Source organism: Jaculus jaculus, chromosome 2 (assembly GCF_020740685.1).
Source record: "Jaculus jaculus isolate mJacJac1 chromosome 2, mJacJac1.mat.Y.cur, whole genome shotgun sequence".
Lineage (NCBI taxonomy): Eukaryota > Metazoa > Chordata > Mammalia > Rodentia > Dipodidae > Jaculus > Jaculus jaculus.
In genome coordinates, this window is record NC_059103.1 from 74,789,541 (window position 1) to 74,808,643 (window position 19,103).

The 19,103-nt window shown below is 42.3% G+C and overlaps 1 protein-coding gene across 1 annotated transcript in view; it reads left to right on the forward strand.

Moving 5' to 3' along the window:
• Positions 1 to 5,426: 5,426 nt before the first annotated feature.
• Ube2v2 (ubiquitin conjugating enzyme E2 V2) overlaps positions 5,427 to 19,103 on the forward strand; it is a 77,373-nt gene continuing 63,696 nt past the window's right edge. The window contains exon 1 of the mRNA XM_004665421.3: positions 5,427 to 5,524. Within this exon, the coding sequence (XP_004665478.1) occupies positions 5,509 to 5,524 (16 nt within the window). The 5' untranslated portion in view covers positions 5,427 to 5,508. The remainder of the gene's footprint in view (positions 5,525 to 19,103) is intronic.

The window sequence follows — 19,103 nt, forward strand, 5'->3', positions numbered from 1 at the left end:
TCCACATTCCTCTTGAAAATCAACTCCAAAAGGCCAAAGGCAGTCAGGTGTCTAACAGCAAATGACACCACTCCTTGGTACCAATTTTACTGTTGCAGTCAAGTTTGCATTGTTGACCAAGAACAGCTTGCAGGGAAAAGAGGGTTTATTATGGCTTGCAGACTTGAGGGGAAGCTCAATTATGGCAGGAGAAAATGATGGCATGAGCAGAGGGTGAACATCAACCTCTTGGCTAACAACAGATGGACCACAGCAACAGGAGAGTGTGCTAAACACTGGCAAGGGGAAACTGGGTATAATACTCATAAGCCCACCCCCAACAGTACACTGCCTCCAGGAGGTGTTAATTTCCAAATCTCCATCAGCTGGGAACCTAGCATTCAGAACCCCTAAGTTTATAGGGGACACCAGAATCAAGCCACCACAGTGGCACAAACCTTTAATTCTAGAACTCAGGAATCTGAGACAGGAGAATCACTAGGAATTTGAAGCCAGCCTGGAGCTACAGAGTGAGCTACAGGTCAGCATGGGTAGACTAAGACCCTGATTAAAAAACCAGCAGAACAAAAAGAAAAAATAAAAGGGGCTGGAGAGATTGCTTAGTGGTTAAGTCACTTGCCTGCAAAGCCAAGGACCTAGGTTTGATTCTTTAGGACCCATGTAAACCAGATGCCCAAGGTGGCACATGTATCTGGAGCTCATTTTCAGTGACTGAAGATCCTGGTGTGTCCATTGTCTCTCTCCCTCTCCCCCTCCCTCTCTTTCATACACAAAATAAAAAATTTGAAAAGGCCATTTCACCATTCTATCCATCTACCTGGTTTAGGATGGTGTGTAACATGGTAATTCTATGAGTATGAGCCCACTGCCACACTTCTTTGGCTGTGAATTGAGTTCCTTGATTAGATGCAGTACTCTGTGGAATACCATGATGGCGAATTAGGTATTCTACAAACCCGTGAAATTAGTCTTGAAAGCAGAATTACATGTAAGAAAGACAAATGCATACATAGAATAATATCTATTCTACTATGGACATAACACTGTCCCTTCCAAGATGGAAGTAGTGCAATGTAGTCAACCTGCCACCAGGTTACTGACTGACCACCCTAGGGAATGGTGACATATTGGGGTTCTGTGTTGCTAGCTGCAACTGTAGCCAGGTCAGCCTTGGAAAGTGAACGTCCATGTTGAAAAGACTGTTCATAATCTCCATCCCTGCCACCATAACCACATTTTCATTGTCCCATTGGGCAATAACAGGGATGGCTAGGGAAAGAAGTTGACCACTATCCAAAGAACTGTTCAGTTTATCCACTGGATTATAAAGTCACTCTCTGCTGACTTTTTCATGAGTGTTTACATGAAACATAACTATCTTTACATCCTTTATTTGGAAATATCTATCCACATATCCCTTTCCCCAAAGGCATTCTCACCAATTGTGCACATTTCAAGTACTCCTCTTTCCATCCAAACCATTGCTATAGTCTATGAATCCATATATATGCACACATGTTGCCATTTTTCCTTCAAAACAAAATGCACAGCCATGTGCACTGCATAAAGTTCTGCCCATTGTGAAGATTTACCTTTACAACTTTCCATCAGTTTGAGGCAGTTTGAATCAGATGTCTCCCATAAACTCATGTGTAGTGAGTGCCAGCTGATGGCAATTTGGGAGGCAGAGCCTTGCTGGAGGAAGTGTGTTGTTGGAGCAGGCTTAGGGGTGTTGCAGCCAGACCCCCTTACCATAACTGAGCTCACTCTCCTGCTGGTGTTTTTCACATGCTGTGCAGAGGTGATGTCCAGCCAAGGTTCATGCCTTGCTTTCCCTTACTATCATGAAGCTTCCCCTCAAGACTGTAAGGAAAAGAAAAGAAAGAAAAGAAAAGAAAAGAAAAGAAAAGAAAAGAAAAGAAAAGAAAAGAAACTTTCCATCTCTAAACTGATTTTAGTTGGGTTCTTTATTCCAGCAATGAGAAAGTAACTGCAACGGAGATTGTCATAGGATCTGCAACGCTGCAGCTGTCCACTTCTGAGTGGTGCCTGTATAGTATGCAGAAGCATCTGTAAACCAGGCACAAGTCTTTTCTTCAATCAATCCCTATGAGGTCATAATGCATGCCTGAGGACAGAAGACCTTGTAAGAGGAATAGGAACTATAGACATTTGGGAAACTTCATGTAATTTACTTGTGCCTCAGGATTTGCTCCTTCACAATCACATACATCTAACTTTATTTGCTGATGTACAGCTGCTGTGCTGCCCAACTTCATGGCTTAGTGGGTCAGAAAACACCCAGCTCATGATGGAAAGCTCAGGTCGCATGACGACTTGGTGGCCCATCATCAAACAGTTTCAACTAATGTCCAATAGCATGGCAAGAGCTATCTCAAAGGTAAAATAGTTGTTTGAGAATAATGGTAGGACCTTGCTCTAAAATCCCAAGGGCACCGACTGTGATTCACCTATAGGGACTTGCCACAGGGCCAAACAGCATCCCTACCTGTTACCTCAAGTACCTCAGATTCTGCTGGATCATATGGCCCCGTGGCAGAGCAATTTGCACAACAGCCTGGACCTGTAGAAGTACCTTGGCCTATTCTGGGTTCTACTCAATTCAAGCAGCTTTCTGAGTCATGTGCAGTTGGTTTAAGGGCCAGAGTAACACAGTCAGGTGAGGAAAGTGATGCCTCCAAAGTCCAGATAGGCCCACTAAGTGTTGTGATTATTTCTTGGTAGTAGGAGGGGCCCAATACAACAATTTATCCTTCACCTTAGGAAGAGTATCTTTGCATACCCCACACCACTGGACTCAGAAGTTTTACTGAGGCAGAAGGCCCTTCAACATTTGTTGCATTTATTTGTCATTCTTGTTTGTTTGTTCTTTTGTTTATTTTAGTATTATTATTATTTTTGGTTTTTCGAGGTAGGGTCTCACTCTGGTTCAGGCTGACCTGGAATTGACTATGTATCCTCAGGGTAGTCTTGAATTCATGGCAATCCTCCTACCTCTGCCTCCTGAGTGCTGGGATTAAGGTGTACGCTGCTATGCCTGGCTTGTTTATTTGTTTTTTTGAGGTAGATTTTCATTCTAGACCATCTTGAACTGAAACTCACTCTGTAGTCCTAGGATGGCCTCAAATTCACAGGGATTCTCCTATCTCTGCCTCCCGAGGATTGGGATTAAGGACCTCAATGCCCATTCTATTTCCCATTCTTTCATGTGCATATACTGTAGCAACAAGTCTAGACTTGTCATCATCTTCTAACTTCATCCAATCAATCATCAATGTAGTGAATCAATGTGAGATCTGTGGAAGAGACAGGTGATCAAGATTCCTGTGAATTAAGTTGAAAAATTAGTATAATAATTAATATAACCTGGAGGTAGAATAGTTAAGATGTACTGCTAGCCTTGCCAGCTGAAAGTTAATTTGCTTCTAGTGGTTCTATCAACAAGCAAGCAGAAAAATGCATTTGTAAGATCAAAAGTTGTATGCCAGGATATGTGTTAATCTGCTCAAGCAAAAAAAAAAAAAAAAAAAAATTTCCCATAGTCTCACTGTTTGGATATTTAATATCCTGCTAGTATCACTGTTTGGGAATGTTATGCAACATTTAGGAGGTTAAACCTTCCTGGAAGAAGTGGGTCGCTGCCTGTGAGCCTTGAGGTTTGATAGTCCAGCCCCACTTTCATTCATTTTTCTTCCTACTCCCTCCCTGCTGATCCGAGGATGTGATGCCAGCTGTCTGCTCCTGTCATGCCTTCTCCATGTTAATGCACTCTTTCCCTCAATACTTTAAGCCAAAAATAAACTCTTTCCATCCCTATCTGGTCCACTATTTTGTCCCAGGAATTAGAAAGTAAATGATACACCTGGTAAATGGTTGTAAATCCTTTGGGGAAGGATGGAAAAAATGACAGCGTAACATTTTGGTGTTGTAATATTGTTCTTCCTCACTGGCACATGGCCTCTCATCAATTTGAGGGATTCTGAGTGTATAAACTGGCTTAAGTCTGGTAATTGGTCAAGTAGGCATAATTCTCTGTTGCTAACATTCAAAATAGCCTTTTGTTCATTTTCTGTGGAATTTTCCTTTTGCTCTCTTTTCTTTTTTGTTTTATTTTTCAAGGTAGGGTCTCACTCTAGCTCAGGCTGACCTGGAATTCACTATGAAGTCTCAGGTGGCCTTGAACTCATGGCGATCCTCCTACCTCTGCCTCCTCAGCGCTGGGATTAAAGGCACCTGCCACCATCCTTGGCTTTTGAATTTTTCTACTTATACAGACAGCAAAACTTTAGTGTGCTTCCTATTTCACTTTAAGGAACATTATGTTAAATATCATAGGTCTACAGGATCCAGAACATCATGATCATTGCTTTGCCTATGCTGTCAATTAAAGTAGGTACATACACTTTGCCTTTGTGTGCTGCTGCTTGGTTCTTGTCCCTAAGGGATCCAACTAGACCCAGTGCATTTAAGTTATCCAATTTTGCAACTGTGGCTCCTACTGTAAGATCTGGTATAAAGAGAAGAGCAATGACAGGTTCTCAGGAAAAGGCATTTAAGTTTAATTTTGGGTTTGGGATATACCTCAGTGGTACAGCAATTGCCTAGTATGCATAAGACCCTGAGTTCAATCCTCAGCACTGGCAAAAGATTCTTTTTTAAAAAATATTTTATTAGAGAGAGAGAGAGAGAGAGAGAAAGAGGGGGGGGGGAGGAAATGAGAATGGGCCTCCAGCCACTGCAAACGAACTCCAGACGCGTGCGCCCCCTTGTGCACCTGGCTTACATGGATGCTGGCAGGCAAACGCCTTAACCGCCAAGCCATCTCTCCAGCCCCCAGAATTAACTCTTAATAATTTTTTTTTGTGTATTTTCATTTATTTATTTGAGAGCGACAGAGAGAGAGGGAGAGAAAGAGGCAGTAGAGAGAGAATGGGCGCGCCAGGGCCTCCAGCCACTGCAAAAATACTCCAGACGCGTGCGCCCCCTTGTGCATCTGGCTAACGTGGGTTCTGGGGAATCGAGCCTTGAACTGGGGTCCTCAGGCTTTACAGGTAAGCGTTTAACCGCGAAGCCATCTCTCCAGCCCCCAGAAACTAACTCTAAGGTTTCTTAACTGTCCGCTCCCTGACACCCTCCTGTAACCCAGATGGGCCTTGAATATGCTAGTCAAGTGTTCTGTCACTGAGCTACATCCCTATACCAGAACAATATTGTAGACCTACTGCAGAGATGAGCCAAATTTGTCTCTTAACCCGCTAGTGCAATTTTCCTTAGCATATATTTTGACATAAATGTGGAGACACTGGGAGCTGAGAAGAGCAGTGACCAGGATCCGTACCCTCTTGACCCACGAGCGCGCTGTCACTTTGAGCGCCGCCAGCACCTCGGTTCCCAGGCCAGGACCACTGTGACGCACAGCGCACGCGCACTCCCGGACATGACGCGTGACGTCGTGCGTGCGGCGGCTGCGTCGGGCTGTTGGACAAGATGGCGGTCTCCACAGGTTGGTTCCTGGGCTGGGCTGCCGCTCTCCGGCTCCGAGCCGGCTCTGCCGGTTCGCTGCTCGTGTGCTCGGCCGGGCCCGGGGAGAAGTTGGAGTGCGCGGCCTGCAGCGCCGCGCCGTCGGTGGAGCGTCCCCCCGAGTGGGAGGGTCTGGGGAGCGGGGCGGCCGCCAGGGCCCGCGCCGGCCGTCGGGGCGGCGGGTTGAGCTCCGAGCGGGCGCGCAAGCCGGGCCTGGTGGACGCGGCCCGGACTCGGGGTGGAAGGCGCCGGGGACCTCGAAGTGACTAGGGCCGGTAGACCTCCTGGACGGAGTTGGGGGCCGGTCCCCGGGACTCTGACGCACGTGAGGGAGCCGACGACTGACCTGGAGGAAGGTTGCTCTTGAGAAAGAGGGAGAGATGAATATTCTTCCCTACCTGACAGGATGCGAGTTCTCTTTTTTCGTTTAAGTGAAAAACTTCAGTGCAAACAAAAGCACAAAGCAAGATGAAAGTTAATTGAAAAACAAGTGTTGTCTTAGATGAAGTGTTCAATCTTCCGTACGACTGCAACATTTCGTTTCCCATAAGCAGAGACTTAGAAATTAAGCATCGACACTGAGGCGTCAGAAACTTGGTGACTTCAAATACATTAGGTTAAAATATTGTAGAACAATGTGGTTTGATATTTCATGCCATCATTGCATAATACGAATTTTCGAGACCATATGGTACTGAAATGGAAGGCATTGAGTGGATGTTGCTGTTGTTACTTTAGAAAGTATACATCCTCATTTACCGGACATGGTGGCTGCACGTCTTCAATCCCAGCACTTGGGAGGCAGAGGTAGGAGGGTCGCCGTGAGTTCGAGGCTACTCTGAGGCTACATGGTGAATTCCAGGTCAGCCTGAGCTAGAGCAAGACTCTACCTCGAAAAACAAACAAAATACACACACACACACACACACACACACACACACAACGTTTACATTCTGCATACTGTATTAAATCTTATGTTTATTATGTATAGGTGATAATTTTTGTTTATTTATTTATTTATTTGAGAGTGACAGACAGACAGAGAAAGAGAAAGGGAATGAGAATGAATGGGCGCACCAGGGCCTCCAGCCACTGTAAACGAACTCCAGACACTTGCGCCCCCTGTGCATCTGGCTAACGTGGGTCCTGGGGAATCGGAATCGAGCCTTGAACCGGGGTCCTTAAGCTTCACAGGCAAGCGCTTAACGCTAAGCCATCTCTCCAGCCCCGGTGATAAAATTTTTTGCAAGTCTAGCTTTGACTAAATAGTTTTTGGGATCAGAGCTAACCAGCAGAGTAAGGATTTTTTTTTTTTTTTTTTTTTGAGGTAGGGTCTCATTAACCCAGACTGACCTGTAATTCACCATCTAATCTCAGGGTGGCCTTGAACTCACAGTGATTCAACTACCTCTACCTTCCGAGTGGTGGGATTAAAAGCGTGCGAAGTGACATCTTCTATAGCTTTAATTGCTGTACTTGGTACTTGAAATGTATGTGTTTGGCAGTGGGGCCATGTCTTTTGAAGAGTTGTGCGCAATACATATAACTTATTAACTAATAAAATGATGTAATTTGATAATTTTTAATTTTAATTGCATTGTTTATTTAAAATCATATTTTCCAACACTGAATATATGAGGGAATACTGAGTATTTTGTGGTGCATAAATGTTAACCACTTTTGTTTTGGAAAGTTGAATGTAATGAGATTCTGATAGATACTGAGTTTATTGCACAGTAGATGCTTGCATTTTCTACATATGTTTCACCATTCTTTATCTTTGTTGTATTGGTTTCATTTTACTTATTTATTTAGACAGTCTCTAACCCAAGGTGACCTGGAATTCTAGCCCCAGGCTGGTCTCAAACTCATCGTCATTCTTCTACCTTAGTCTTCTAAGTGCTGGTGTTAAAGGCATGTACCATCTAGCCAGACCTAATTTTACTGCTAATTTTTTGAAGTGAAATAATCCTTTAAAAAATTTTTTTAGGACCTCTGCCTTCATTAAATGTAAACATACTATTCTTAATTCTTCTGTCTAGTGGAGTTAGTGTCTAGCAAATAGACTTTGGAATGAGCTCTCTGTGTAGTTCTAGAGTAAATATGCCTCTTTGTAGACGGGGTAAGAGGCTTCTGATTGTAACATAAAGAATAGCAGTTGTATGATTCATTCTGTATTTAAGGCATTGTCCGTACCACAGGATGAGGTAGTTTGCAAGCCATCTGATCCAGATCCTTCCACTTATATTTGAAGATACAGAACAGATGATGTCAAATATACAAAAGTTGGTTTAAATTTTGCCTTTTCAGGTATATGTTTTATTTCTTTGCTTGTGTGTATGGGGGGATGGTGGGGGTGTATGATGCACCAAATTCTCTTGCCACTACAAACACACCAGATGCTTGTGCCATCTTTTTTTTTTTTTTTTTTTTCCGAGATAAGGTCTCACTCTGGCTCAGGCTGACCTGGAATTCACTGTGTAGCCTCAGGGGTGGCCTTGAACTCTTGGTGATCCTCCTACCTCTGCCTCCTGAGTGCTAGGATTAAAGGCATGTGCCACCACCCCTAGCATTGTGCCACTTTTTCATCTGGCTCTAACGTGGGTGTTGAGGAATTGAACATGGGCTGTCAGGCTTTGCTAGTAAGTGCCTTTAACCGTGCTGAGTCATCTCCCTAGCTCCCCTTTTGGGTATATTTTTATATTGCTCAATTTTAGGGCACATTTAAGTATCTGCGATTTTTTTTAACTTTTTTTTTCTCAGTTTTTATTAACATTTTCCATGATTATAAAAAAATATCCCATGGTAATACCCTCCCTGCCCTCCCCCCCACTTTCCTCTTTGAAATTCCATTCTCCATCATATTCCCTCCCCATCTCAATCAGTTTCTCTTTTATTTTGATGTCAAGATCTTTTCCTCCTTTTATGATGGTCTTGTGTAGGTAGTATCAGGCACGGCGAGGTCATGGATATGCAGGCCATTTTGTGTCTGGAGGAGCATGTTGTAAGGAGTCCTACCCTTCCTTTGGCTCTTACATTCCTTCTGCCACCTCTTCCACATTATACTCTGAGCCTTGGAAGGTGTGATTGAGATGTTACTCAGTACTCCAGTCACTTCTTTCCAGCACTATGATACCTTCTGAGTCATCCCAAGGGCACTGACATGTGAAAAGAGAAGATTCTCTACCCAAAGTGAGAGTAGCGTTAATATAAGGGTAAAAATATTAAGAGAAGTGCTTACTGTGCAGTTTGATAAGCATAGTATATACATTTTTCCAGACATTAGCAGATGTTACACCCTTAGGGCTCATGACTACCCCTGTTTTAAGTTTTCAGTATCAGGGATGTATTTCCCCCCCATGGAGCGGGCCTCCAGTCCATTTGGAGGGCAGTTGGTTTCCACCATGACAGACATGCCACTATTGCACTCATTGGCTCATTTGGCCTGGCTGGCTGGCCAATTGTAAGTGTCCACTGTTGTGTTTTAACTTTTTTGCTTACTTTTGTTTATTTGAGAGTGAGAGAGAGAGATAGGCAGATAGATAGAGATTGGGCATGTCAGTGCCTTCATTCACTGCAAACGAACTCCAGATGCATGCACCACCTTGTACATCTGGCTTATGTGGGTGCTGGGGAAATTGAGCCTCGAACCAGGATCCTTAGGCTTCACAGGTAAGTGCTTAACAGCTAAGCCATCTCTCCAGCCCTTTGAGATGTTGTTTTTTTTTTTTCCTTATAATAGAAATAGCAGTTGAGGGCCGGGCAGGGTGGCTCATGCCTTTAATCCCAGCACTCAGGAGGCAGAGGTAGGATCGCCAGAGTTCAAGGCCACCCTGAGACTACAGAGCGAATTCAAGTTCAGCCTGAGCTAGAGTGAGACCCTACCTTGAAAAAAAAAAAAAAATCATAGTTGATGTCATTTTAGATTTGACATAGTATATTAGCTGGATGTGGTGGTGCAAGTCTTTTAATTCAAGCACTCCGGTATAGGAGGTAGGAGGATCACTGTGAGTTTGAGGCCACCCTGAGACTACATAGTAAATTCCAAGTCAGCCTGGGCTAGAGCAAGACCCTACCTTGAAAAACAAAAATAAACAAATAGGTAAAGTTTTCCTTTAGTATATACTCACACCTCAATGAGTGCTTAATAGATTTAAAAATACATATATTTTTGTTTTCTTGAGGTAGGATCTATCTTGAATTCATGTTTATCCTCCTAACTTTGCCTCCCAAGTGATGGAATTAAAGGCATGTACCACCATGCCTGGCTAAATTTACCAGTTTAAACTTAAATGTATTGTAGTGAAATTTTTCTTTTTCTTTTGCATGTGTGTGGTGCATGTTCTGATGTGGCATGGTAATCTCTGGACTGTGGTGATCTTGGAATCTCAAGTGATCTGTTTTTTCCTTGCTACTGTCTTGTAAAAAATTAATTACTTGTAAGCAGAGACAAAGAGAGAAGAGAAAATGGATGAGACTGGGTGCTCCAGGGCTTCTTGCATCTGGCTTTATGTGAGTGGCTGGGTAATTGAACCTGGTCTGGTAGACTTTGCAAGCAAGTACTTTCTAAACCATCTCCTCAGCCCAAGATCTTCATAGTCTAAATTTTTTTTTTTTTAATTTGGTTTTTCGAGGTAGGGTCTCACTGTAGCCCAGGCTGACTTGGAATTCACTATGGAGTCTCAGAGTGGCCTCAAACTCACGGCAATCCTCTCACCTCTGCCTCCCAAGTGCTGGGATTAAAGGCGTGAGCCACCATGCCCGGCTTTAAAATTTTTTAAACTTTTTTAAAAAAAGTTTTTATTGACAGCGTCTGTAAGTATAGACAATAAACCATAATTTTCTCCCACCACCTTCATTTTCCCCTCCCAAATCATCATCCTTCATTGAATCCTTCTTTCTTTCTTTTTTTTTTTTTTTTTTTTTTTTTTTACGAGGTAGGGTCTCACTTTAGCTCAGGCTGACCTGGAATTCTCTATGTAGTCTCAGGGTGGCCTCGAACTCACAGTGATCCTCCTATCCCTGCCTCCTGAGTGCTGGGATTAAAGGTGTGCGCCACCATGCCTGGCTGAATCCCTTCTTTCTAATTAGATTCTTTCTATTTTGATGCTGTCATTTTTTACCTCCTATTAGGAAGTCTTGTGTAGGTAGTGTCAGGCATTGTGAGACCATGAATACCACGTGCATTTTGTGTCTGCAAGACAGCAATGTAAGGTGTGCCACCTTCCTTTGGCTCTTACATTCTTTCCTCCACCTATTCTGCCATGGACTCTGAGCCTTGGAGGGTGGAATAGAGATGTCTCAATTAGTACTGAATAGTCCATTGTTACTTCTCAGCACTATAGAGACTACATAGTGAATTCCAGGTTAGCCTGGGTTAGAGTAAGACCATACCTTGAAAAAACAAAATGATAACAAAAAAGCAGGTCTTTTCAGTATTATGTCACCTGATATGATTTTTTTCCCTTCTACACAGTATTTTACAGTTTTTTGTTTCATTGAGAAAGATGTTGAAGGAAAACATTTTTAAATTTGTGAAAAATTGTAGACAAGCCGGGCATGGTGGTGCACGCCTTTAATCCCAGCACTCGGGTGGCAGAGGTAGGAGGATTGCTGTGAGTTCGAGGCCACCCTGAGACTCCATAGTGAATTCCAGGTCAGCCTGGGCTAGAGTGAGACCCTACCTCGAAAAACAAAAACAAAAAAAAAAATTATAGACAATATTAAAAATATTATAAATACTTAGTAGTAATTTAAGTACTTTAATACTAGAAGACTTGGGTTTAAATTTACATATTTTACAGTGCTTTGTTTACATAGAGAATTTCAGCCAAGAGTATTGTTTGAATAATCTGCATTTCAAGTTAGTCATATTATTGTTTTTTTTGAGGTAGGGTCTCACTCTACTCCAGGCTAACCTGGAATTCACTATGTAGTTTCAGGCTGACCTTGAACTCATGATAATCTTCCTACCTCAGCCTCCTGAGTGCTAGGATTAAAGGCGTGCACCATCACACCCAGCTAAGAGGTCCTTCTGTTAGGGTTTTATAGAGGAGCAGAACTGATAGAATGAATATTTATTATAAAGGGGGTTTATTGGATTATCTTCCAGGATACAAACTGGGCAGTGCAATGATCTATCTGTAGGCTTGAGCATTGAGGAATCTGATCACTGCTCAAGACCACAAGGCTGGATGCCTTGGAAGTTTTAATCTGGCACCACAGGCATAGAGAATTCCTAGAGAGCCCCTGGTCGTCAGTCCATGTTTGAAGGTTTATGAAATTCAGTTCTTATGTCCACGAGGGATGGTAGCAAAGGGTAGACAGATTAACTAAGTAAGTAGCACAGGTGGCCAGGTAAAAAGTACACACCAGTGAGCAGTATGGGTAGCCAGGTAAAACAGCTATGTTCTCACAGATCATCTTCGTATATAGCCCACCACTGGAAGGATCACCCATTGTAAAAGAAGGACTTCCTCCCTCAGTTAATCTATCCTGGAAATACCCTTACAGACCTGCCAGAGAAGCCTCTTACTAGATTCCTAATCTGACAAATTGACAACAGAACTTCCATAGTTTCAAGGACTCCAAGTCTTTTCTTGGGGTACTAACATGAATTTTAGGTTTAAATAGAGGGAGAATTGGTGCAGAGTCAAGAGGTATGCATAGTTAAAAGTGTAATATGATTGATCATTGTCTCAGTTCTGGTTCTACCAGGTATTGTAAAGAAGTCCTTGTCATTGTCATCACTGGGGAGCAATCTGGATCCTACTATATGATTGCATTTCTTTTTTTTCTTTTCAAATTTTTTTTTTATTAGCTACTTGTGACCTTTTTAATTTCTTAATATAGTTACTTAAAGCTATAAATTTACCTCTTAGGACTGCCTTCATTATGTCCCAAAGGTTTTGGTATGTTGTGTACTCATTGTCATTTGACTCTATGAATTTTTTTCTTTTTTAAAAAACTATTTATTTCAAAGACAGAGAGTATGAGTGTGTCAGGGCCTCCTGCCTCTGCCACTGCAAATGAACTCTAGATTCATGTGCCACTTTGTACATTTGGCTTTACATGGGTATTGGGGACTTGAACTCAGGCCATCAGGCTTTACAAGCAAGCATCTTTAATCATTGAGCAATCTCTCCAACCCAGTCTTTTTGTTTGTTTTAGTTATTAGGTAGGAAAAAATAATTTTCCCGGGTCTGGAGAGATGGCTTAGACGCTATGAATTTTTTGATTTTCTTCTTGATTTCTTCATTGACCCATTTGTTGTTTAGTAATGCATTGTTTAGTTTCCATGGTTTTGTGTATGCTGTATAGGTTTTCTTGTTATTGATTTGTAGTGTGATTCCATTATGGTCAGATATGGTCAGATACAAGGAGTTATTTTAATTTTCCTGTATTTGTTAAGATTTGCTTTGTGTTCTAATATATGGTCTATTTTAGAGAGTGTTCCATGTGCTGCTGAAAAGGATGTATATTCTGCAGCATTTGGATTAAATGTCCTATAGATATCTGTTAGGTCCATTTGTTGTACGATCTCATTTAATCCAGATGCCTCTCTGTTTATTTTTTGCCGGGATGACTTGTCAATTGATGAGGAGTGGGGTGTTGAAGTCACTCACTACCATCATTGTGTTTGGTGTTATCTGTGACCTTAGGGGTTTTTTTTTTTTTGTTTGTTTGTTTTGTTTTGTTTTTTGGTTTTTCGAGGGTCTCACTCTAGACCAGGCTGACCTGGAATTCACTCTGTAGTCTCAGGGTGGCCTTGAACTCATGGCGATCCTCCTACCTCTGCCTCCCAAGTGCTGGGATTAAAGACATGCGCCACCATGCCCAGCTTGACCTTAGTTTTAATAGCGTTTGTTTGATGAAGTTTGGAGCCCCCATGCAAGGTGCATATATGTTTAGGATTATAATGTCCTCCTGTTGGAGTATGCCTTTAATCAATATAAAGTGACCTTCCTTATCTTTCCTAACTAATGTTGGACTGAAGTCTACCTTGTCAGATATTAGGATAGCAACCCCTTCTTGTCTTCTAGGTCCATTTGCTTGAAACACTGTTTTCCAACCTTTCACCCTAAGATAGTGTCCATCCTTTGTAGAAAGGTTGGTTTCTTGGAGGCAATAAATTGAAGGATCCTGCTTTTTAACTCAGTCTGTAAACCTATGTCTTTTGGTTGGGGAATTGAGGCCTTTGATACTAAGAGATATTATTGAAAGATGTGTATTTATTTTTGCCATTTTATTTTGTAGTTCTTCAGTTTTACCTTTGCTCTCTTGTGTTAACTAATATTTGAGTATTTTTTTTCCAGTTTCCTTATATGTGTGCTTTTCTTTCTCTTCAGCATGGAGGACCCTTTCAAGTATTTTCTGTAGAGCTGGTTTTGTCTTCAAATATTCCTTTAGCCTGCTTTTGTTGTGGAATGTCTTTATTTCACCATCTGTTTGAATGGATAACTTTTTTTTGTGGGTAACTTGATTTTTCTCTCTAACTGCTTTCAGTATATTTTCTTTGGTTTGTATGTTTGGTAGTTTAATTATAATATGGCGAGGAGAGGGTCTTTCCAGGTTTTGTCTGGTTGGTGTTTTAAAGGATTCCTGTATCTGTATTGGCATCTCTTTCCCAATTTGGGAGAAGTTTTCTTCTATGATTTTGTTGAAAACACCTAGTATGCCGTTGGAGTAAAATTTTTTTCCTTCTACTATTCCCTGAATTCTTATGTTTGCTTTCTTTAGTGTCCCGACTATCTTGAAATTTCCATTCATACTTTTCTGTTAGTTTGTCTTTCTCTTTGTTGGACCATATTCTGCCACCTGGTCTTCTAGTTTAGATATTCTATCCTGTGCTTCATCCATTCTACTGGTGAGATTTTCTTTTTTCTTTTTTTAAATTTTATTCATTTATTTATTTATGTAAGAGCTACAGAGAGAGAGAGAAAGGCAGAGAGAGAGAGAGTGAGTGAGAGGGAGGGAGGGAGGGAGAGAAAGAATGGGTATGCCAGGGCTTCTAGCCACTGTAAATGAACTCCAGATGCATGCGCCCCCTTGTGCATCTGGCTAACGTGGGTCCTGGGGAATCGAGCCTTGAACTGGGATCCTTAGGCTTCAGAGGCAAGCATTTAACTGCTAAGCCATCTCTCTAGCCCATACTGGTACGATTTTCTACAGAGTTTTTTATTTCATTAACTGTGTTCTTTATTCCTAGTAATTCTGACTGGTTTTTCTTTATTGTTTCTTTTTCCTTATTTATGTCTTATATTGTCCTGTTTATTTCATTAAATTGGTTTTCTGTGTCTTCTTTGATTCCTTTGAATTCTTCTTTGACTTTGAGTATATTTATAATCATTCTTTTGAAATATTTCTCAGGCATTTCCTCTGACTCATTCTCACTGGAGGTCGATTCTGATGCATTAGTACTTTTTTGTTGGATTTATATTGTCTTGATTTTTGTTATTTCTTGTGTTATGAATGTATATATTTTTGCATCTTGGATTAATTTAATTTTTGGATTTTCTAGTTAGCTGCAGCATTATTAGATGTATCAATTCATCTGATGTTATATATCTTCAGGGTAGGAGCTTAAGATGCTAGGTGTGGCTCTCAAGACTCTTGAGTATCTACAAAAGTGACCCTACGTGTTGGGTTTGCCTGCTGTGAGAGTACTCAAGGTAGGCTGAGTGGAACAAAATACAGGCAAATTCTAAAACTTAACTAAACAATGTACACATCCAATGAAAAACAGCACAGAGCATTTATGCAAGAGTAGGTATTATGACAACCAGATCCTCTAACAAAGACACTGTCCCTTAGGGTGTGTGGTGCCCCATGCCTTTAATCCTGTCAGCAAGGAGGTTAAGATTTCTGGTCTTTTGAGGGTTCCAAGTCAGCTTGTGACCAAGTGAGACCCTTCCCTAATGTACAACAGAAGAGGAAACAAAGCCACTATAAATCAAGAAGCAACAAATAACAAGCCCAAAATATAGCTTATTTAAGAATGGCAAATCCGGGCTGAAGAGATGGCTTAGTGGTTAAGCGCTTGCCTGTGAAGCCTAAGGACCCTGGTTCAAGACTTAATTCCCCAGGACGCACGTTAGCCAGATGCACAGGGGGCACACACATCTGGAGGTCGTTTGCAGTGGCTGGAGGCCCTGGTGCATCCATTCTCTCTCCCCCTTTCTCTCTGTTGCTCTCAAATAAATAAATAAAAATAAACAAAAAAGTTAAAAAAATAGAATGGCAAATCTGACCATCCATCACATTTAACATAATTTATCCTGATATGGAAGGTGCAATTAGCACTTCCAGATCAGGCCTATATACCAGGCTTATTTGGTGGCTACTGACCTGGTGTAATCCCAGTTACCTTTTGGGATGATTTTGGTCTCAGTTATGCTGTGCTCCTGGTTGGGTCCCTCTTTGGTGTGATGTGGGTTCAAGTAGGCTGGCTGGGTCATGGGATCACTGCTCTTGTCACTGGTGATGGGTGCTGTGAGCTTCCTTCCCCTGGTCTCTGGTGCTTGCTGACCCTTGATCTGTAGGTGGGGGAGGGGTGTCTGTGGATGGTGACTCTAGTTCTCCTGCTGGTCTGCATGATCCTCTAGCTCCTCTGTTGTTTGCTCCCTTCACATTTCTTGAGTTTGTGTGTGAGGAGCTCCAATGTGAGTGGAAAATCCCCTCACCTGGCTTTTCTTGTGGCTCAAGCTGAGCCTTGCATCTGTGGCCCCATGAACCTGGTGCTGCTGGTGCTGCTTCTGCCTGCCTATGTGAGCTCTGGATCTCTCCTACTTCTCTGCTGCCCTTGGTAATTTCTTATACACCTCACTTTTTTTAAATCTTATTTTATTTTATTTTTTATCAATTTCTAAACATTTTCCATAATTATAAAAAATATCCCATGGTAATGCCCTCCCTCTCCCCACTTTCCCCTTTGAATCTTCACCCTCCATCATATCCCCTCCCCATCTCATTCAGTCTCTCTTTTATTTTGATGTCATGATCTTTTCTTCCTTTTATGATGGTCTTGTGTAGGTAGTGTCACGCACTATGAGGTCATGGATATCGAGGCCATTTTATGTCTGGACGGAGCATGTTGTATGTAAGGAGTCCTACCCTTCCTTTGGCTCTTACATTCTTTCCGCCACCTCTTCTGCATTAGACCCTGAGCCTTGCAAACACCTCACTTTTTAGTAGAGGAGTATATTTTGCTGTTTTTGTTTGTTTGTTTGTTTTTAGAGGTAGGGTCTTACTCTGGTCCAGGCTGACCCGGAATTAGCTATGTAGTCTCAGAGTGGCCTTGAACTCACCCTGATACTCTTACCTCTGCCTCCAGAGTGCTGGGATTAAAGGCGTGCACCACCACGCCTGGCTTTTTTTTTTTTTTTTTTTGGCTTTTTCCTCACTAGGCTACTTTGGCAAGGTTCCTACGCTGCCATCTTAACTGGAAGTCCCTAGAATATTTTCTGCATTTCTGCTCAGTTACAGCCTCGAAATCATAGGTAATTTCCTCCATCTGAGGTGGTCTTCCAGACTAGATTTTTCCGTTGCTGGAATCCAAGGTGACTGTAGATTAAGGACAATAACATCTTTTTGTCTTCATCCTTGAGGGGGTAATGGTGTGATATGTTAAACACTCCTTAAGTAACCATAGAGAGAGGCTGATGACCCACATTAAAGCAGATGAAAAATGAAGTGCAGAGATACCAGGCTTCCATCCTGTTTTTTGTTTTTTTTTTGTTGTTGTTGTTGGGGGGGTGTTTCATGGTAGGGTCTCACTCTAGCCCAGACCTGGAATTCACTATGTAGTCTCAGGGTGGCCTGGAACTCACGGGAATCCGCCTACTTCTGCCTCCCAAGGGCTGGGATTAAGGGCGTGTGCCACCATGCCCTCCATCCTGTTTTTATTTTGTGTGCATAAATAATTAGTCAAAGCAGGTTTTTTTGTTTGTTTTGTTTTTTTGTTTTTTCCGAGGTAGGGTCTTGCTCTAGCCCAGGTTGACTTGGAATTCACTATGTAGTCTCAGGGTGGCCTTGAACTCACAGCAATCCTCTTACCTCTGCTGGGATTAAAGGCATGTGCCACCAAGCCTGGCTTTCTTTTTTATTAGTGACAACTTCCATAATTATAGACAATAAAGCATGATCATTCCCTTTCTACCCCTCCTTTTTTTTTTTTTTCCCCGAGGTAGGGTCTCACTTTGGCCCAGGCTGAGTCTCAGGGTGGCCTTGGACTCATAGTGATCCTCCTACTTCTGCCTTCCAAGTGCTGGGATTAAAGACGTGTGCCACCACACCCGCCCCCCCTCCTTTTTTTTTTTTTTTTTTTTTTGAGGTAGAGTTTCACTAGCTGAGGCTGACCTGGAATTTACTCTGTAGTCTTAGGGTGGCCTCAAACTCATGGTGAGTCTCTTACCTCTGCTTCCCTAGTGCTGGGATTAAAGGCATGTGCCACCATGCCCGGCTCCTTTTTCTTTCTTTGTTTTTTAAAATATTTTACTCATTTATTTGAGAAAGAGAGTGAAAGGGAGGGAGGGAGGAAGAGGCAGAGAGAATGGGTGTGCCAGGGCCTCCAGCCACTGCAAACTAACTCCAGACACATGTGCCCCCTTGTGCATCTGGTTTACGTGGGTCCTGGGTAATCGAAATGCGGTCCTTAGACTTTGCAGACAAACGTCTTAACCACTAAGCCATTCCTCCAGCCTTCCTTTTTTTTTGGGGGGGTTTCTAGGTAGGGTTTCACTCTAGCCCAGGCTGACCTGGAATTCACTATGTAGATTCAGGGTGGCTTCGAATTTACAGTGATCCTCCTACTTCTGCCTCCTGAGTGCTGGGATTAAAGGCGTGCGCCACCACGCCTGGCTTTTTTTTTTTAAACTCAAGGTAGGGAAGACTAGAGAGCTGGCTCAGCAGTTAAAAGGCATTTGTTTGCAAATCCTGATGACCCCAGTACAATTCCTCAGTGCCCATGTAAAACCAGATACACAAAGTGACACATGAGTCTGGAATTCATTTGCAGTGGCAGGAGACTTTGGCATGCTCCTAGCCTTGCACTGTCTCTCTCTGTCTCTGCCTCTTTCTGTAGATCTCTCTCTTTCAAATAAATAAATAAATTTTTGGCAGGGGAATAAAATAAGCTGGGTGTGGTGGCACATACCTGTAATCTCAGCACTCACTTGGGAGGCAGAGGTAAGAGGATCATGTGAGTTTGAAGCCACCCTGAGACTACATAGTGAATTCCAGGTCCGCCTAGACTAGACTGAGAACCTATCTCGAAAACCAAAAAAACAAAACAAAAAAATTTCTGCGCGGGCTGGAGAAAATGGCTTAGTGGTTAAAGCGCTTGCCTGCAAAGCCAAAGGACCTAAGTTCGATTCCCCAGGATCCATGTAAGCTAGATGCACAAAGAGCATGTGCCACCCACCATGTTCGGACTTGAGAAAATCTTGAAAAATGTAAAATGGTGGCGACGTCTCTGGATAGGAGAATTTTTGCTTTGAATACCCCTCCCTATTTGAAAATCAAGATTTATATTGGGTTGCTTCACTTAATAGAAAGGGTGTGTG